Source organism: Aythya ferina (genome assembly GCF_964211825.1).
Source record: "Aythya ferina genome assembly, chromosome: 1".
Classification (NCBI taxonomy): Eukaryota; Metazoa; Chordata; class Aves; order Anseriformes; family Anatidae; genus Aythya; species Aythya ferina.
In genome coordinates this window covers 79340404-79362514 of record NC_140296.1, presented here as the reverse complement: position 1 = coordinate 79362514, position 22111 = coordinate 79340404, and the positions used below count along the sequence as shown (strand labels likewise).

At 35.2% G+C, this 22111-nt stretch overlaps 1 protein-coding gene and 1 long non-coding RNA gene across 2 annotated transcripts in view; one reads left to right on the top strand and one right to left on the bottom strand.

The window, feature by feature from the left end:
• Positions 1-22111, top strand: part of LOC311436587 — a 208475-nt gene that overhangs the window by 62017 nt on the left and 124347 nt on the right. The gene's annotated exons all lie outside the window — the stretch shown is intronic.
• MOSPD2 (motile sperm domain containing 2) overlaps positions 8982-22111 on the bottom strand; it is a 34587-nt gene continuing 21457 nt past the window's right edge. The window contains exons 9-15 of the mRNA XM_084506737.1: positions 20974-21144; positions 18007-18119; positions 14401-14497; positions 13492-13588; positions 12723-12852; positions 11492-11594; positions 8982-10997 (exon numbers count right to left, since the gene is read on the bottom strand). Coding sequence (XP_084362863.1) covers positions 10851-10997; positions 11492-11594; positions 12723-12852; positions 13492-13588; positions 14401-14497; positions 18007-18119; positions 20974-21144 — 858 coding nt within the window. The 3' untranslated portion in view covers positions 8982-10850. The remainder of the gene's footprint in view (positions 10998-11491; positions 11595-12722; positions 12853-13491; positions 13589-14400; positions 14498-18006; positions 18120-20973; positions 21145-22111) is intronic.

Here is a 22111-nt window from a genome sequence, read left to right as displayed (position 1 = left end):
TTTTTTTTTCTTCTCTTTTTTTTTTTTTTTTTTTTTTTAAACAGTGTAATACTTTTATGTTCAATAAACAGATTTATTAAAAAATTGTTTTCCACCCTCCAACACTCCTGTGATACCACTTTTACCCAGCTTCCCTCAGGTCTAAATCCTAGCCAAATACCAAGTTAAAGCAATCAAGTATTTTTTTCTAAGTCAATAATATTTTGTCTTCATTATCCTTCAGCACTGTATCACAAATTATACTGGGATTTGTCTACCAGTTTCTCCCACAGTTTCTGGCAGAGATTGCTGTGAAATTTTGAATAAGTTCTGCATGTAAACCATGCCATAAGTGACAGCATGATATACCCCTACCCTCAAAGAAGGTGTGTGGCACAGAGGTATGTTTTTAGACAGAGAGTTTTCAAGCCATTGTCATGTTGCAGAACTCCATACATTTCCTGGGGGAGAAATACATCCACTTAAAAATTTTACCTAACATATTTTAACTAAAAATTGATTTATCTTAATATCTTAGCATATAATAAAACAAATTAAAATATAATGTGCTTATAGTTCTGGTCATCGCTTTAAAGATGGTTGAGATAACTTTTTTTTGGCACCAAATAAGTAAAGAAGAGCATGAATTTCAGTTATATATCCCTTTTCAACATATAAGGTTTTATTTTGTTTTAAATTTCATTTACATTTATTTTTAAAATGAAAATTCCCCTTCATATCAGTAGCTGGACAAAAATCGTATCAGTTTAGGCATAAAGACATCTGGTAGTTTCTACTATTTTCTGTTTAACTAAGAGAGGTAAAAAAGTCCTACTTCAATCCAACTTTCAGTATTTTCAGTTTCTGTATAAATTCTTTTTCTTTAGTTGATATATTGCACCCAAAGTTATAGCCTTTTACAGACAGGTTTTGTGTCTAGTTGGTCTCTGTTGATTTCAGGGAAATGTTGACAAAACTAGCAATTTAATTGCTAAATATTCCCCTATTTCTTTTAAATCTCTTGAGGATAAATTCACATTTTAGCCTAGAAATTGACCAATTTTATAAATGTATCAAGGACTTTTTTGTTTCCATGACAGATCTGTATTTGAAGCATCATTACACTTCCACACTGAAAATGTTTTGTGAGAAATCAGGAGAGCAGCGATGCCTCTGGGTAAAGCAGGCTGCTTTTTCAGAGCAGCATAAACCAGTGTCCAGCTCAGTGGCCCAAACAGATTGTCTGGAAGGAGCTTTGCATTTACAAATGTGGCTAAAAAACCCTCAAATCTATTTTGGCTAGCCAGTCTCCAAATTTACCTGGAAGGAAGTTCACGTATATATTTGCATTTCTTTACCTACAGATGACTTAGGGGTGACTTTGCTACTTAGAACATTTTCACAGTGTGGTTCAAAGCAATTTCCAAATTACCTACCAAAGCAATAGTCAATGTTTTTGCGACTACTGCTTCCTAGATGGTGTTTAATGTGCTCCAGGAAGATAGCAAAGCCCCTTTACACTTGCACGTAGCAAATATAAGGTGTCTGTCACTCGTGTGCTCCACTTGTGTGATTCTGGATGCATCAGGCACAGCACAGCAGTCAGTCAAGGGAAGTGATTGTCCCACTCTGCTGTGTGCTGGGACAGCCTCACCTTGACTACTGTGTGCAGTGAGAAAGGCTTAAAACTGCCCAAAGGAGGGCTATGAAGATAGTAAAGGGTCTAGAGAGGAAAGATAAGGAGTCTCCAGTCTCCGCATCCTACTACTCACCTTTCACACTGCCCCATTTTGCAGTCCTGAAGCCTAAGCCAGGAGGTCAGGGAGGGCTCCTAAGCACACTTTGGGTTTCCCAGCTGTCACACCTCCGCAGGTCATGCAGGAGATGGTGGCTTGGGCATGATGGAAGCTGAGCCAACCTTTCCCTTCCTGGTTAGTTTGTTCAGTTTACGCGCAAGTGATACCAGACTGTTCTCCTTAAGAAGGGTGCTTCATTTCAAGGTCACAGTGAAAGCTAGTTCATTTTAAACTCTTTAAAATGTGGAATTTCTTACTCCATGTTGGCTACAGATTTAGGCAAAGCCATTGACTATATTTAGGGTCTCTTTTTTCCTAAGGTCTGAAAGACATCTGTTTGAATATTTTATTATTATTATTTTTAGTAGTAGAAGGAACGACTCTTTGGCTTAACACATGTTCATCAATCATTGTGATTATAGGAGAAACATTTGTTTTTCATTTCACTGTTTAAATTTTGTTTCACACTTCAGTCCCAAGCTGCAGATCCACTGTCAAAGCACAAAGCCCACAACAGTAAAAGCCAGTTGTAGCAGTGTTGGTATGATAAGAAGCAGGATTGATGGACTTACAATAATTGTATAAATACAAGATGACCAATGCAGCATTGGTTTAGTGAAAAATATTTTGTGCTGCCAGACTGCCTCTGGAACCTGCCACAAAAGCACAAATCACAGATGTGTTTGGTTTCTTGGTGCCTAGATCTCAGTTGTCTCTGTATTGTGGGCCAGAGGAAAAAAATGGTGTGCAGAAAGCATCTACTACCCTAGGGTGAGGAATAGCTGCAGCAACAGAAAAAAAAAAAAAAAAAAAAAAAAAGCACAGATCACAGCTGAAGAGATTGAAAGACTTACAAGAAAATCATCAGAAAAAAATACAATTGCAAATGTCTAGAATGGCCTCTGTGCTGCTGGAGGTAGTAACAAAAAGGAAATGCAATCATGTTTCATTTGAGATAATGACATACATTCATTTAATATCAGTGTTTCCTCATAGGAAAAAGAATTTACAGTACTGTCACGTGGAAGATATTAAGATCTGAGTGTCCTGATATTCCCCTCCTGCATCTTTTCAAAAAAACATTGAGCAATGCAAGGACAGTAAGGCTTCATTCCTCCAAGCAGCAAGCTGCATGTTGTCTTCAGCAAAGAGCAAGCACTGCAGGCAGATTTCAAACACCTAAATAACATGGTGTTGTGAAATGAGTAAGCATTTTGTTTTCTTCATAGGCTAATCTTTGCATCTCTCCCATTCCTGATGATTCATAAGCAGTAACCTTTGTAAGAGACCAGAATGCTTCATTAGAACTCTGCAAACCTGTTTTGCTAAATCATGACTCAGATCTGGAAAACTCTACCAAAGAAACAGATTCTTTGGTAAACAGATGTGTGACTCCCTACATTTCAGTGGTGGGAACACTTCAAAACAAAAAAAGGGGGGGGGGGGGGGGGGGAGGGAGAAAAACAAAAAGAAAAAAAAAACATATAGAAATTGACTATTTTCTAGTAGATAGTAACTAGCCACAAGGTTTGCATCCAAGAGATAGCAACTAATCCAACCAGAAGATGACTGCATTCTTCCTTTGTTCTTTGCAAGTTCAGATGCATTTAAAAAGAGAAGAGGACCTGAACCACAACATTGGGCACTACCCTGTGTGGAAAGAAAAAAAAAAAAAAAAAAAAAAGAAAGCTGGCCACCATCCAAAACAGCAGACATGAAGACACAAATACTGAATCACATGTAAGATGGCTCGGGTTGATATTCTTAAATTGTTAAATTATCTTCAGCTTGATCTGTAACTGCTTGCAAAATTCAACATGGTGTTGAACGTTTCCTAGAGTGACAAAGGACTGAGGACTGAGAACAGATTTGCTAAGGAATGGTGCACAATCAGCTAGCAACATCCAAACTAGACAGCTCCACTTCAACCAGATTATCTTGAGAAACTTGCAGGTCTGACAAACCAGAAGATCACACATCACATTGCTAACAAGACAACCCTGCTACAAATCTTGTGGGTTTTTCTCCTCTTCGCTGATGTTTCAGTGTACTGATGGATACATGGATGCTGAGGTTTAGAAATTCTACTAGTGAAATTATAAAGTGTTGATCAAGCCTGAACAGATGAAAACTATTTTTTCTTGTTCTTAATCCCAGCTGACTCACTGCTATCTTTTCCTGAGCCACCTTGAGTTTTGATTATATGGCTTTCAAATTCCACATTTCCACTGCCCACTGCCAAACTATGTACAGCCCAGAAAAAAAAAAAAAAAAAAAAAAAAAAAAGATGTTGCAAGGTCCTCCCTTCTGTAAATTGTAAGGCAATATTCCTTAAGATCTTGCATGCTATCTGAGCCACTGGCATGCTGCTAAGTCAAAGCAATGAGAGCACGAGAAGATTATGCTAATTGTTTCATATTCACACACAAGTTTAAAACAGCAGACCTTGGAAAAATCCTCTCTGCCTTGCCTGTCTCTCAGAGAAGATCTGATGAAGTCCTACGAATTCTGCCTCTTACAGGGCCCTTGTAGCTGGAATCACTGCTTTGTCTATGTCAAAGACCTTTCTCAAAATCCTAATGCCTTAACTGATTGTATTAGCCCTCTGTATCAGTCATCCATATGGGAATGTTAGCCAGAATTATGTATTTCCTTTCAAAAATTTGTAAGAAGTGAACATTCCTTTGCAACACTGATTCAGAACTTAACCTTTTAGAGTGATCCCAAAGACCTGAACTCCATTTCTTAAAACACACCAGAAATATTATATAATATATAAGTAAAATAGTACTTATTGCATAAGTCAAACATGGCAACCTATACTAAAACTCACATATGTCACCTGAAATACAGCTTGTGCCTTGCTGTGTACTGTAGTTTCTCAGCTCTATGCAACTGCAACTCACTTTGAAGCAGAGAAAAAGACACCACATTCACATGTTCCCCAGCACTGGCTCATTATCCTCTCTGACTTAGTGACATTCAAGGAGAAGAAACTGCTTCTGAGTTACAAACGGCCTTGTTTTGTCATAAAGAGCAAAGCTTCTTGCTTTTCTACCAATTCATCCCAGCTCTACTTTGATCCATATGTTAAAATAAGTAAATCTGCATGGTCCAAAAGTTGGCAAATTTTGATGTGTAATTTTTTTTTTTTTTTAATGGATCACAGTCATTAGAGTGGTAAATTTGATCATTTTGGACCTTAGTTTTCTGTCTGTAATGGCAATAGAACCAACTTAAATTTATAGTAACAAAAAGCCTGTAAAATATGAAAAGAAAATGAAGTGCTCAAACAGCACAAGGACAGCAGTGAAGACAAACAGGGACAGAGCTGAGGAAACATTACAGAACAAACAAGTTTCTTCTCCTCTGTGAATCTCCTGCAAACACAGGGTAGATTTTCCACATTCTTGAGCCTTCCAAGGATTAACAAAAACAATATTTAATTTTTCAGTTACAGACTGCTACAAGATGACATCCATGTGACTAAGAAACTTCAGATATATTTTTCAGATTTATTTCTAGATTTAAATGGAAGGTAAATCTCACTGGAAAAGAAAGGAGCACAAACCTACCTGCCCACCATGTTTTTTCAAAGAGAAACTCGGAGTGGACAAAACCAAGATACTGCTCCTTTCTTGACTACCTCATCTTTTCTTTCTTGGGTAATACTTCCCAAGGTTTCTAGCAGTTGTATCAACACAAAACACGGGAAAGAATTGGATACCTGTCCTCAAGGTGGTTTTTTTTTTGTTTTTTTTTTTTTTTTCAGTTTCTCCTCAAACTGGGAACCTGGTAAATAGATGCTCTCTCTGAAGGCTCCCAGAACAGCGTAACTGCACATGCTCCCCATAATCCCCATCCACGTAGCAGTACAGGACAGCCAGCACAGGAATACCGGGACGGACTCTCTGCACAGGCTGCAAATAAATTTCTTAACACTTGCTCAAAACCCCCGCAGGCATCCAGTGTGAGGGACAGGAAGAAGCATCACATCAGTCACAGTGTCTGCTAATAAAGCAATATCTGGGATTACATACATACCAACATAATTTGTTCAAGATAGTATTTAAAAATCATTCTCTTAGGGTATAATGCAATGGACTGGCATAAATGAACATTGCTTTTCTAAGGTTTCCCACCTATTTCCAGACTAGACTAAGAACCCACGTTTGTACAACCTTTTTGTAGAACAAAGCCTGTCTAGCTGCAAACTCCAGAAGAAAATACCATTTTCCTTTAAAAGGCGCTACAGAATCTTGAGTCACCAACATCAGCTGCATGCTTAAATTTAGGGAAAGAAAAAGGAAAATACGGTAAATGCTACTTGTGTACATGAAAATGCACTTCACGGTATGGGGATTATAGTCGTTCACTCATGTCAGTAGGTTAAGCATCAATCTGTAAGCGTTAGTTGTACCAGATTAATGAAGCATCTGTGGTGGTTGCCCAGATTTGCTTTCCTTTCAGCAATTTATCAATTGTAGCACTCTAGACAATAAAAGCTTAACAAATTCTGTTTATGCTTCTTTTTCACACTACCATTGTCATCTATATTTATTTAAATGATGCTCCTCATTTCTGACACTTTCCCTGGAGCTTGAAGAACAGGTGTTCAAATATAGCTCCAAGCTGTCAAAAATGAAACTGGCAATGGTTAACAGACGCCGGGCTAAGGAAATGCAAGAAAGTTGTAATTCTGAAAAATTAACCACCACACAGGGTTTGTTAGACTGCATCATCATTACCCAAAGGACATTTTAATTCAGATTTCATCATAAACACAAAATGGGGCGGTGATCCTCGTGGGACTGATACTGGAATTCGGATTTGAGTTCTAGTGTCTGAAGCATTTCTTTGCAAAATCTCAGGAAACCATGTTGGATTGGAACCAGAACTATCAAAATTGCTTTTATTTCTTCTCCTGGGCCCCTGCCTAGGGGAACACTTGCTCTAGGGAGATCACTTACATAGCTGGCTGTAAGAACACGTTGTGCAGCATTGATCTGTCTTGCACTCTTGGCTTTCTAGATGAAATTGATACATGGCTTGAATCTCTACCATTTTCTTTCTCTTCAAGCAGCAATGCTAGTTTGTTGTTTTGGCTACTGTACTGGAATGTACTGGAATATATATATATACTGGAACAACATGAGTAGATATTAATCATTATTTATACTGGGCTTTGCAACAGAAAATACGTATTACACTATCTGTTCCTTCTGGTAAGTTCTAACAGGCTGTGTTTTTGCCCCTTCCTAAAAAAAGTTTGTACAGGCACATTTATTTCAGGGGCAAGGTCTTGTTCAGACCTTGAGACTAAAGGAAACAGGCACAGCAACTTCATGTTTTTGAAGAATATTTCAAGGCACTCACTGTTTCTTGCTGTCTGAATCACGTCCTGGCATATCCCACGGGCTCATCAAGATGAGCAAAATGCATAATTTACCATTCTTCTAAGAAAGTATTTTCAGCATGGGGCAAAACCTCCAAAAATATTTTGAAACAAACAAACAAACAAACCCAAGTGACAGTAAAATAATAAATACATTCTACTGTGGAAAATAAAAGATGAATAAACAAAAGTTATAGCCTTTTTTTTTTTTTTTTTCTTATTCAAGCTTTTCTAAATTTCAACCAGCTCCAGTACAGTCCTAATGCAACAGATATGAGAATTAAAATTGGACAGAGGAAATATTACTAACAAATCAAGAGACCCGTTGGCATAATGAAGAACATAACTGCCCTTTGAGTGGGCTACCATTATACTTTGTACTGTGCTGAAGACTACAATGACTGGCAACTGAGAGGATTTTGTGTTGTGCCCCCACAAAAAGGGCTTTTTGTTTGGACTTCACTATTAACTTCTGCTATTCCATGAGAATGAATTGCCTACTGCAATTTAAAAAACAACCAACCAAAAAAAACACAAGTGCTATTAGCTGCAATCACGCAGCAATAATTGAATGTTCTCCAGCTGTTAGCCCAGCATTTCTTTCAATGTTTAGGAAAACAGGAGTGACTTAGAGCATGTCAAGTAGGTAGTTTGATGCACCAGTCTGGCAAATGAAGTAAATTGGGAGTTGAGATAGCTACTGATATAAATCTGGTAAGCTGCTCACTCTTTGCTCATGCAACTCAGGTACTTCAGTACTTCTCAGAAGTAGCAAAGTAGTAATTGCAAAGCTTGACCAGGAATCAATCTGAATCAGTCATCTGAATCAGTCTCAGCCAAGGCCAGCACGTGGAACTGCACTCACCTGCTCTGCGAAGAAGAAAAACCTCACTAGAGCCATGCTTCTTGGGAGGTAGATTTTCCTCACTTCATTTTCTAAGTAGTCTCTATGTCTAATGCTGTAGGCATTTACCATAAAAGTGGCAAAACCAAGATTTGTGAAATTTGAACTGAAAAGCAAGACTGAAACGATTTAGAAAACTGAAAATGGGAAGCTATGCTTCTCACTAGCTGCAGGAAACACAAACCCAGAAGCTGTCAGTGCTGGAAAGTGTCTGAGAAATAGGCATGAGAATTCCAAAGGTTATACTGAAATAAGTTAGCTTGAAACACTAACTTACAATCGCTTGCCTTTGTTCCACCTATCATGGCAATGCAGCAACTGACACAACACTGAGTCAGTTACTCCTCAGTGACCCACCTTCCAGGGAACAATGAGCCACACACTCCAGAAACTCATTTAAGATGATTTTTTAGCCTCACAGAAGAGCCCACAACATGTTCCTCTTGGCTAATTAGAACTAATTACTTTTTCCAAAACTAATGCATATACTGGAAATACAGACTTCATGGCTCAGGCACAGTATCTTGTGAAACTACTGCAGGATGTAAAGCAGTGAGTCTTACCTGGAATGCATTTTGTTGAACAGTGATGTATGGACAAATTTAAATGTGTTCTATTATTAATATTTAAACCACAGTTATGTTTACCAAGATACGCATATTTGTTTTGTATGGATTTGCATTACTTCTGCCATGGTATTATCATCTGATATCTGTTTATCTTACTCTGCCTAAGAATTTAAGGTGATCTATTTTACTTTTGTCTGGTAAATATGATCAAAACTTCCATTATGCAACAGACTATGGGTCATTACCATATTGACCCCTACTTCATGCTAAGTATCTAGACTAATGAGAACCAAACCCAAGGACGGAGCTACTTTAAAAACACTGAACATTCAAGACTATGTATTTCCTCAATTTTATTTTGTAACTGCATTTTTCTGAAACATATTAAAATAGAAAAAAAATGTTAATCTGATCCATCATACAAAGAAAATACCAACATAGTAATAGAATACTGAAAATATTTATGAAAGCACCAAAACATTCAAATATTCATATTGGCAAAGACTCTAAGAATATATTTCTTGCAATTTTACAGTAAAGTGCTATTCAATCCACTCAAATTAAGGAATCATTTTAATAGCATGGTTAGCAAGTATTATCTGAAAGTTACAAGTTAGTTACCTTTCTCAACAAGACAACAATCCATTTTGCTCAAAGCAAGCATTTGAATGTTGTGTGCGTGAAAATAATTTACACAAAAGTTTCATAGTAAGCAGTGAACAATATAAGTTGCCAATTCATTAAGAAAACCAAATGTTGGTAAGCAAAATGTACAGAAATGAGATTAGTGAAAAATTAAGAAAATGTAGATTAAGTAAAACTGTATAAAGTAAGAAAGGACAGAAGACCACGCACCAAACAATTCCGAAGACTTGCCTTTTACATAGTAGTTTTTTTTAGTAATCATATTAAATCATTGCTGCTTTATTAGTTAATCAGTTTACTAGCACATTTTCTAAACTGCCTTTTTCTATTTCCTAGAAATGGAACTACATCTACAACACATTGGAGAGATACTGTCAGCAAAAAGACAGTGGCAGAGTATTACCTTTATTTTTCCCCAATAATCTCTTCTTGTCTATTGAAATCAACCAGTCAAAACTAAATAATCTATTATGAAGTAAATTTGTAGCAAAAACTAATTCTAGTAAAGAAATTATTTTAAAATTTTAGACTTCATCTAGAGTGAAAAAAATAAATGTATGAAAGATACCATTAGTCTCCTTTAAGGTGTTTAGCATTTTAATGTACATATTTACAGCCATGAATACAAAGAATCCGTGTTAGAATAAATTCACACTAGCTTCATACACCATTTCTACAACAGTTTTGGAGAAATGGTAGATACAACACTTTTATGTTGCCTTTAATAACATTTAATCTTCCTGACTCGACTGTCTTTTTTCACGAATTCATCTGTGATTTAAGCATATTGCACATCTCAGAGTTAAGTCCTTACACTATTTATTAGCCTTTTTAAGAACCATAACTAGGTCATCAAAAGTCAACTGTTACACTCCTCCTGCAATTTGACTAGGATCTTTGGGATTGAACAAGGGTTATTTTCCTGGTCAATATGGCTGTGTGACTGTTATTTGTTTAGGAAATATTTACAGTACATTTGCATTCAGGAAAAGCACAAAAATAAGGAATTTAACTAATGAAAGCAATGACCCTGAAGTACCAAAATAATTACTATGAACAAATACCTTCCTTTATACGTGAATTTACATAGATTATACAAAAAAATCTGCCTATTCTACCTAATTTCTGTAAATTTTCCTGAATGAACAAGTAAACCTTTAGAATACACTAAGCAGACTGCTTACAATTTCTATTAGAGTAATTCTGAATGTAAGAATATGATGAAAAGAAATTAAATACTGCATTTAAAGTACTTGAATAGAGGAAAAAAAGTTTTAAATTATATTGTTGTATTTGGTTTCCTCCCTCCAGTTCAGTAGTATTAAGTTGTACAGTGAAAATAACTCCAAGCTCTAAAATCTTCGTGAACTGTTTGAAGTGTCAAGTTTCAGTAATTTCCTTTGCCAGTCATTCATTCCTTTTTTCAGAAAATTTTATCATCACTCATTGCTGTGGGCTCACAAGCCTCATTTTGGCAGTTCCATTATCTAAGAGCAGTACTGAAACCTTTTCCACTCAAGTCCAACATGATAAGCAGCACCTTCAGAGTAAAGCAGTTCTTTTCAGCCTCTCTGGGTATACACCAGGTAGAAGCAAAAGGCAACAACAGTAATTGATAATAATGATAAAACGGCTGACAACTGCTGAAACCAGAGGCAGCGATCAATCTGTTCTTGAAGTCTTTTATTAATTTGCAGTAAATGAGTTAGCTGAAATGAGAAATAGTTTCATTAATTTAAAATTACTACAAATGAAAGTATTTGATGATTTAGAGCTATTTAGCCATGATAACTTAAGCACAGTAAAAATATAAAAATGACATCTCTTAGTGATACATCTATCAGAACATACTTCAGGAAATTCCTAAATAAGCTTAGCACTTCTAAGAGTTACAAATTATTGCCTATATCAAGCAGGTGACATCTTTATGCTACTAAGCAGTACATAATGCTGAGTATCATTCACAACTGAGATCATACAAAAAAAAAGAAATGAATAAAATGCATTGAAAATGTATTTTATTAAATCATTAACACTCAAAGTAAACAAAACAAAACAAAACTATTACTGGTTTAGTTACTCTCAAGTACTAAAGTTTTTCAAACAGTCTAACCTACAAAGTACCAAAGAAGTTAAGTACAATAAGTTATTTTTATCTCTATCATATTTTAAGTTTATTCAGCACAAAGGAATATACTATTACCTGCATATGTAAATCTTCATTGGTTTTTGCTGGAATATTAAATACATTCTCTTTTAATGTAAGAGTAGAAGGCTTACTACTTTCTATGACGTGACACCTGAGCCTGTTTAAAGGGTTAAAAAAAAGGATACGTGAAACACTGTAAGTTTAATGTAACATTGAAAAATTAATAGGGAAAGTAAACAGTCCAAACAACTGTTAGTTATATGTACTTTATAATCTGTTCTGCTTGATGAATTTTATAAATAACCATTGTAACAACAGTCTGAAAAGGCTTCTTCATTCTTTAGTTCACCAATTACATTTAGACAGTTTTTCATATATAAAGACAGACCATAATGACCTGTAAGCTCAGGTAAAATATACCTTCTTTATTTTAAAATTTGTAATACAGAATCCATTTGTTTATTTAGTGGTCAAAAACTTGCTACCAGAGATGTAACAAGTTATTAAACAGTAAACAAAAACTAAAGGTTTTCCTTCTGTTTTCATCTTTTTTTTTCATCACAATATTTTGCACATACTCCACCTCTCCTGCAGTTGAATATGTAGGAATAGAATTTCATGCCACTACGAAAGGCAGTGGAATCCTACACGATTTATAAACACAGCAGAAGCTCCCTGATAACATGCTTCTCCTTAACATGTGCAGTGACATCGCTAGATGTGAACAGATGTAAGAAAGGAGTAACAGGCATATTTAAAACAGTATATTGGGATACTTATTTTCCTAGTGGTATTTTTCCACCGTTATACAAGGAAAACATACATCTTAACAGGTGATGGCTTTTACAGAGATCTTCTCTACAATTATTTTTCCTAAGCATTTAGGGAGTATTTTCTAATATTTCCTAGAAAATATTTTGCATTGTTAATTCTCCCCTTGCATGCTTCTTTTTAGAAAACTAAAGGGGCATATTCCTATTAAAAATATGTATCTACTGTACACATGTATTTTCCTGTCCAATGACATTCATTTCCACTTATTTTTAAAGCAGCGCAAAAAAGCAAGAATATAAAAAAAAAAGCATGTACAGAACACCATGATGCTTTACATGTTAAAAAACTCCTCTAATAACTTAAAACAGAGAGGAAGTCACAGTGATATACTTCAGTCAGCAAGCACACAACTGGGGTTTGTAGAATCCTTCACTGATTATGATAATGCAAATGCTATTAATCAGATAAATGATGGCTAAAAAAACCTGTCAACAGAAAACGCTATGCTCACCTATGTTCCATCACTTTGGTCCTAGGAACTTCTTTCCAAAACTGAGACAGATCTTGTACACCTGATCCAGAAGACTGGTCCATTTCTGCTGCCATTATAAGGAAACGATCCTGCAGAGAAGCTGCAAAACCTGCCCTCAAAGGAAAAAAGTAAAAATAAAAATAAGCAAAACGGGTGCTTGGATAAAATAACAGTATGACAAAACACATGGAGCATTTTTGAACAAAAACCTATTGAAATAAGAGCTTGTTTAGGGCAGGACATTGAACACTGACTTACTAGAAATAAAAATGGTGAAATAATTCTCTTATGCTCACCAATTTTCTCTACATTTGTTCCTAAATTAGGCAGTTGCTTTTTAACAGAGTTTCATGTGAGTGATTCAATGGCAACCCACAATTTTGTAATGAAAACATTCTCCAGAAAATTCACCTGCCCTTGCAACAATTTAGAAAACTTGATTTTCTACAGATAAACTTTCACTATAAGAGAGTGAGCCAGCTGCCACTAACTTTTTGTTGTTGTTGTTGTTTTTTAAGACAAGAAACTGAATCAGTTGCAGTCAACATCTGCTTATGGCTAGGTGTAGTAAACCAGTATGGGCCACTCAAATACTGTCTGACAGTAACAAATAGTAACAATGCCATACTTCAGTCAGGTAGATGGGAGTTTTAGTCAGCCTTACTACCAAACAAAGGTTTGCATCCAAAGTAGTTAGCCTGTTACTCCTCCAGGCTTTGTAAAAATTCTACAATAAGATTTTACTTACCACCATGAAGAGAGACTATTATGTCTAACGACGTGCCAGGTTCACAGCTACTGTTACTGGGTTTAACTCTGTATTTTTCAGGAGCAGTTGTTCTCACCTAAATACAAAAAGTAACAAGCAAGCATATAGTAAATACACATACAAACTATGACCTTTTAATGACCTAATTCTGCCTTGACTAAAAATACCAAAACTGTAAAACATTGTTTAAGACACAGTGATGCACACGGTCTTTAAATTATCGTACTCTGTAGGAATAATCACATTATTTTTTTCCTCTCAACCACTTTTATTCTTTCCTGTCTGGTATATCCTATTACTGCCTCTCTTATATGCATAAATAAAGCCAAGAATATCAAATGGACTATCTGTCCAAACCCTTAACAGGATTACGGAAACTACAGTTATCTGTATGTGAAGAAAACACAAAAGATGTGGTAGAAAACCAAATCAAGATGCGAGTCAACTCAGAATTTCTGAAGCAAACATAACTGCATTCATTCCTTTGATGGCAACGTCTGCAGACAGAGCTGCATCATTATTGAGCGTTATGAACTTGTTTCCGGCCAAGATTTAAAATGGCAAAAAGTTATAAAAAGATCCCTTTTCAAAGTTCTAAGCATATTTTTTTAAAAGTGAAGTATTAGACTACCACTAAAAAACTAACAATCACAATAGCTGTTTTTTGTCGATGCTCCAAAGATTTGTATTGCTGATTATCCCTTTTGGTGTGGTACACCATATGCACAAATTCAGCCAAAAGATTTCTTTGATCTGCTTTAAATACCCCAACAGAATAAAAATTTGGACTGGAAAAGTGGCTTAATAGTATTTCCACCTCCTTACCCAAAACTATGCAAAAAGTAATACATTTCATAATGTAAACCAGGTCACGCTTAAGATATTTACCTTAAAAGCTACTACGTTTTTAGTGACGTTTGTCAGAACTATCAAACACTTTTTTTCTCCAGTTTCTTTGGATCCAAAATATAGTTCTTCTGCAGGGCTAGTGAGAAATATTGAAAGAATAGTTTTATTCAAATCATCTTTATCATATATCATTGAAACAAACGGGCTACACATACAAGAAAATAAAACACTTTCAACCTTTCAGCTACCGTCACTATAAACAGTTTTACATTTAAAAAGTTGTGAAAAAATGCAAAAATTTTGTAGTGAAGCTTAGGGCTGACTCAGTGTCTACATGTGGATGGACTTAGTTGCATCAGTTGAGTTGTCTACAGCCCTTGACTGCTTCCATCTGGAAGAGCATGACCATCTGCAACAGCAGGCTTGGCAGACATACATATAGTCACTTTACTCTCTGCATTTTATAATGGTATGCTAAGGGAAAAGGTAATTAGTTTCAATTAATGTTAATATGAAGGGCTGTAAACTGTTACAGCCTACTAGCAATTTCCACCTTGTACGTCTGCCCTCGTTAATGGCCATCATGCATGCATACGAGGAGTAGGCAGGTATCTGTGAGCAGCATACATCTCAGCCACTACTGCTAAGTTGACTTGTACTTATTAGTCAGTCTTCACATACCTCTGAAGGTGCATGCACAAAAAAAAAAATATCTAAAGGCTTTGCTTATTTTTAATATTCTTGTGAAATTACGAGTCACACAGTCTTTTAAAACCATGTTAAACTACCACAATTTATTCTGGATTAAGCATTCAAATGAACACATAGACCAAAAAAGCAGGGCATGCTCGTATACTGAGAGGAAACTAGAAACAAATTAAAAACTTGTTTTCTTTAAATATGCCACAATAGGACTTTGCAAAGAACTCCCAAAGTATGCAGTACTACAGAAATGGGTATTCTTTGACAGAAAGCCTTTTGCAAAAATGAACATTACTTTACTTCTGCTCCCCCCTTTTTAGAACGTCAGTTTCACATTTGACCTCTTCCTCCAATGATCTCCTTTCATAATGCCAATTCTTTCTTCTCTCTCATTTAAACATACAACTGTATTAGCTAAAAAGAATAAATCCTTGGTGCTGGATGGCGAGCCTGAACTGCTATGCTAGAACAGGAGTCCAAAGGTGATTGTGTGTGGGAGGAAGGTGCCTATGTTTTGCAATATATTAGGCAGTTCACATTCTTGGTGGTGAGGAAGGAACTGTGCTAAGGAAGGCAGAAAACGAGAAAGTGATGTGTAAAAAATGACTAATAGGGTAACTATCTCCTCCTCTCAGCTCTTTTATTCCTGTTCCCAAATTATCAGCCTAAATAACCAACAGCAGTAAGGAAAAGGAACGGAGATATTTCAGTTGTCTTACTACCACGTTACTGCAGCCATGAGCATTACAGAATTGCAAGATGAATCATAAATGGTATTGGAAAGCATTAACTAGTGTCAAAATAAGCAAAGAAACTAGCTGGAGGATAGAATATTGTGCCATAGCCTGATTTTTTTTCCCTACAACAAACTGTGGCAACTGACAAAAAAAATAAAACACACTTCAGGGCAACACTGAACGTTTGTTGTCTGTCAAGTCAAACAGTTGCACAGTATGGGATGGGGGTGGTATTTTAAATTAACACCAGAGCTTTTTTTCCATTTCATACTACTGTCTTTACTATCTGATGTGTGGGAATATAGCAGTTCAGATCATACTACAAATTCCAGTCTCCAAACATACTACAACATGAGCTGTCTTCTGCCAGACAGTGCAATTGAACCATTGCAGGTTTTTTTGTTTGTTTGTTTTGTTTTGCCTTACCAAATGTATTCATTTATTCATCAGGAGGGCCAAGAGAGATCTACCTTCCCTTGGAAGGAATGCAAGGCAAATGCAATAATGATCTAAACCAGGAAGAGATGAATCACTTGTGGCCACAACTATGCATGAACAAAAAGAAGAGCCCAAGTTTGCCAGTTCTGCTTGGTTACTCAGCTTTGGCCATACGCCAAAGCCACATAGTAGTAAGTAGACATCGGTTAAGAAGTATCTGTGCAGGGGGTACTTTGCAGAAGCACTTGGGCACAAAAATGCTACCGGTTGTTAGTGACTTCACACTACCAGCACCGCTGTGCCTCAGCTCCCTCCTCAGTCTCTTTGGGGCTCCCTGGACAGGGTAATGCTGGTATCAGCAAACATAACCTAACTTTACCAGCAGAGGTTCCATTCATGCCTCATCTGTGATATAGATGCTTGTGAGTGAAAATCTGCTGGTTATTTGGTTATAAAGTAAAATATATAATGTCAAGTCAATGCCCTGAGAAAGACTCCAGGGAAATCAAAAGCAGGTCTAGCTTCTACAGAGTGACAGCATCAATAAAGAACAAGGACTGTGCATACTCCTTCAAGAGTTTACTCAAGGAACAAACAGCAAAAACAATAAAGAAACCAGTATTTTATTTTTCCATGACAGCAAGTATTAGCACCACTGTAATTGACTAAGTTTATTCTTCTTGAAATTTACATTATCTCCAACACCTCTACTCCAACAGCAGAACTTCAAAGATTAAGAGAAAAAAGGCACTTTTTTTTTTTTATTTTTAATATTTTTAAATGGATGGAAGGACGCAGCTTCTTTTGTCACATGGAGAGAAAGGAAAATATTTCATCTGAATTCTCTTCACACAAAACCTAAGTAGATGTCCATGGATTTCTGAAATTCTTTTAAGATAATGACTCTGCAGTCTATGCCTTTGTACAGCTATACAAGAAACTAGGACTATAAATAGATTTTTTGCAAATAACTAATTTTCATTTCAAACACAAGGAAAACTTGACATACACAAGATGTTCACATGCTAATAAAAATGTCATTTTTCAAATTCACTTCAAATTTAATTCAGTGAAGCATTTATGAAATTAGCTAAGGAATACCTGTATCTTATTTTCTGCATTCATCTAATAGCAAACTGGAAATGAAAAATAAAAGTTAACGTCTAAATCATTTTCTAAACAAGCATCTCAACCTGAAAGTTGGTGAAAAGAAAAAAAAAAGATTTCCTGATTATTTTTTCTTAAACTTTCCTGATAAGAAGCACGTTAACTGTAAGACATAAAAATCTTGGATGACAAAATCTTCTAAGCAGATATGCCATTTATACAAGGCACTTCCCACAGGAAGAGTTTTGCACCCATTCATTTAAATTGGTTCTAACTACTAGTGTATATACTTATACATCTTAAGTTAAAACAAAGCAAGATTTAACAGTGTATGCTGTTTTCTCTATGAAATGCTACAATTTCATTGGCTTAAGAAATTAGTGTCAAATCATTAACTGTTCTTCTTACAGATATTCACAAATTTAAAGCCAATGAGAGTTTCCCGACAGAAATGAAATATACACCTATTAATTAGCACAAAAGGCATGCCAATGGTTACACCAAAAGATTCACTGAAGATTCACATAAAACCAGAAAAATTGTAAGAATTTGTTTTGTTTGCAACTACTGTGTTGTTTAATAGTCTAAAAACAATTTTAAAAATTCACTGTTCAAGTGTCCAAGGCACATTGTTGAAAAAATTAAAGAAAATTAATATTACCTGATATGTAATAAAGGTCCTTTAAAAGTGGTTAGTGCTTTCTTTGCATTTTTTGGTTTGAACTCTGTTTTGTCACTTTCCTCTGATTTGGAATTTTGTTCTATAGAATTCATCTGAGTAAAAATCATAGTTATAATGATTAACTAGAACACTGGGTTACACACACTACAGATTCATGCACGTATTTCAAGGAACATGAGGCTTATTTCAATTTATACATTACAGACGAAGCTTAATGTGCATTCATTCTTTAAGGACGATGAATGTCCACTGCATTAAAAAATGTGTATTAGAGGTTACGTTATATATTAAACATGAATGATGAAGCTTTTTTGCCTTTTTTCCCACCCTTGAGTATTTTCCTGATGCTTAAGTTGATTATTTTTGAAAATGCCAGACATATAAGTTGCAGTACTCCAAATATCAGTTTACCAAGCACTGATGTTACTCTTCCACTGAAAAAAAACTTTCAAAGCAGACCCCTCAAAACAATCACTGCAACACTGAAGAGCAAGCACAGCAACAGTTCCACACACTGCATTTAGGAGATGCTAAACAAATCTTCATTATTTTTAAATGGAACTCTGAAGTACTGGACTTAAAAGAAGTAACACTGATGGAACTGGTACATAGGAAACTGCAGAGATACTGTAGGTTCCAAAGTTTTTCCTCAATATATTAAGAAACTATATGCATGTCAACAGGCTTGGATGTCCACATCATAATTTTAGAGTTCTTTATTTTCAACAAAGTGCGTAACAGGGAAAAAACAGAGAATCAGAAACATTAGTGGTATGATGAAGATCAGCTAGCTAGCTAGGCAGTTTGCTTAGCCTTGTGTTTATTCCACTTGAAATACTGACAGAAGAGAATCCAGATAATGTAAATTTGAAGCATGGGAATTAAAGAAATTGTTTTATAGAAGATAAACATAAAAAACGCACAGGTGTTTTTGTTTTTTTTTTTTTTTTTTAATAATTGTGGTTATATTAGAAGGTTATTGTGTAAATATACTGCACCTGTCATATGTTTGAATTTATTCTAAATACCTCTGATTTAAATTACCAGAAAAAAAAAATATTACTGTAGTGTACTTTAGATGTGGAATCTGTTTCCAAATATTGGTGTTGATATGAAAGGCACTTACAATTAAGTTTATCACTCATGGCTCCCTCTACTCTGTGAAAGAGCTAAGCATTTCTATAGGATGACAGGAGGCATACATACAGAAAACAAATCAGATGAATTCTTGATGATGACAAAATACTGCAGATAAACATTAGTACCACAGTAAATAATAATGAAGAAAAATTCTCAAAGATCACTTGAAACCTGTCAGTTTGGAAGCTGGCCTTATTCAAAAATAGTTAATTATTTATGTTTAAAATAGACACAAAATAACTTAAGACTAAGAAATACCAACAACTCACAAAATAAGGGACTGTTTCTGAAAAACATTTTGGAACAGGATGCAATATTGAAGCGACATGTTTCTGTGTAAGAAATAGTAAGTATTGCTGTGTAAGAAATAGGAAGTATTATCCTTAAATATGTGAACAGAACAGCAAATTTAAGAAAAACAATTCACTTTTTGTATTTTTTGGAACAGGAACAGTGAGATCTATAACCCAAAATTTTTAAAGTATGTTAAGGGTGACGCCTTAAACATGCCTCAGAGTTAATTGATAAGAGTAAAAATATCAGTCTGCTTAACTCAAAAAAAAAAACAAAAAAAAAAACACAACAAAAAACAAAAAACAAGTAGCACCTTAATTATACAGTACAAAAAAAAGAAGATACCATAAACCAAACCATTAGTTTTAACACTGTAATAGACAGAAATACCATAAGTATAAAGCTGAAGTCAACCAAGCAAATCAGATAGTAACTAAATAGAAATATTGAGGCTATTAAGCACCAAAGCCAACTCTCACACTAAGCAGGGATTCCTAATATGTCTGTATCTGAGAATCAGATCTTAAGAGACGTGCTATAACCAAAACAAGCTAGAGCCCAGTGGTCATGAAGCCACAATAGTTACATATTGCTTCTTTTTGACTTTAAAAAGATTATTTCACTGAATTTATTTTGAATAGAATACCAAGTTGCAAAAAAAAAATAAGTGTAAAGTTAGCTGTGTGCCTCAAGTGATTCTGACAAAAATTTAACACAGTAAATGAAACCAAAATTAATACTAATAAAATATTTAAGTGCTCCACTCAATTAAATAGAAGTTTTACAATTCATATTCCAATATTAATTATGGCACTGGTGAATGAATTTCAGATTTCTCTGTTTTTTTCCTGCCATTTTTAAAAACAATATCCCCACTGACTATAACTGCATATTCTGAAGTATAACTTCATGCACTTATATAAAATAATGCCTTATATTTGTGGATAAACAACACTGCAGGAAGATTGTATTGTCAGCATAGAATTGATAGATTAGCAATAAAATTTGTCCTGAGATTAAGTGATTACTTTCATATGTTTAAATTTTACAAACAATTTTTAAAAAAGTTAGCTTTCAGTAAGGCATAAAAAATTATTTTCTCACGTGCGTACTGATTTAAGCATCTGAGAACAATAGATGTATTTTAAAATATCTGCCACAAAATAACCCAAGCTTAAAAATCTACTAGGTAGAAAGACAAGGTTTGAAAACAGTACGCAGACTTTTTAAATATTACTGTGCAATTCACTAAATTCCAGACATACTAAGCATACTAAGTACTTAGTACAGACTTTACTCATTCAGAAGCACAAAGCTGGTCTTAACAGTCAAATCTGTTCAAACTAAGAAGCAAGGCTGAACCTGCAGTTATATTTTTCAGTTTTACTGTGTACTTATTTCAAACTAAAAAGAAAAAAAAAAAAAAAAGCCTGAGCACAAAAAAAAGTTACATGACCCCTATCTTACTTTGTAAACATATAATTAGTTCTGCCTCAGCCTTCAGTCAGATACCTTTTTCTGATTAAGATTTTGTTCTTCATTCAGATCCCCAGTTTCTTTGGCATCTGCATCAATCTCTTCTTTACTTTCATGCTCATCTTCACTAGTAATGGGCCCATTTTCACATAAAGGTGTTTGGAAGTCATCATCAACAAGTGGAGGATAACTGTACTTGAAAGAATCCTAAAACATAAGGAGATTTATAAAAGACCATTTAGCATGATGAGAAGTGCCTTCTGTAGGTTTTTTTTTTTTTTTTTTTTAAATGGAAACACTATTATTTTGTTTCATATGACTTGCAAGTTTCATTTACCTATTTTATATTAGGTCCCTGTGCAGAAAGCTGATATTACAAATAGATTTGATTTTATCATCATTAATAAACAGACCCCTAAAGCCACTAAATTATAATAACTGTTACAGAGCCACATAGAACTGTAGTATTAGGTCTATCAAGGATCAGTATTCAAAGTCATAGTGCTTTTTTTTTGTTTGTTTGTTTTGTTTTTGTTAGGTTTTAGACCATGTTTCCTACAACTATGACAGCTTAGGATGTGAAGAAACAGCCTCAAGGTGTACTGGGGAGAATTAGATAGGACATTAGGAAGAATTTCTTCATGGAGACAGTGGTCAAGCATTGGAATAGGCTGCCCAGGGCAATGGCAAAATCCCTATCCCTGGAAGTATTCAGGAGACATGTGGACACAGCACTAAGGGACATAGTTCAATGGTAGAGTTCTGTATGGTTAGGTTGATGGTTTCGGACTCAGTAATCTTGAACATCTTTTCCATCCTTGATGACTGTATGTCTCTAAAGAATGTTCTAAGTGATTAAAAAAGTGTTAGAAACAACTTCTAAATAGGGCACTATTTCTACTGCAATTTCAGTTTTAAACCCCAAGTAAACTGAGTTAGTTTGTTAGCTTTTCCAGTGGAAAAGGAAAATACCAAAGCACTGACTTCTTTGAGGCAGACTTGAGCCATGCCCACTGTTTCCAAACTCTGCCACCAGCAGAGTTGAAACAAAAAAAGTTTTGTCTTCTCAAAACAGATCTGACGTTAGGCAGGAAAAAAAAAAAAAAAAAAAAAGGAGAGATGCTATGTTTGCTGCACATTTCACTTCACCATGATGCTGGGTAATGTCATCAGC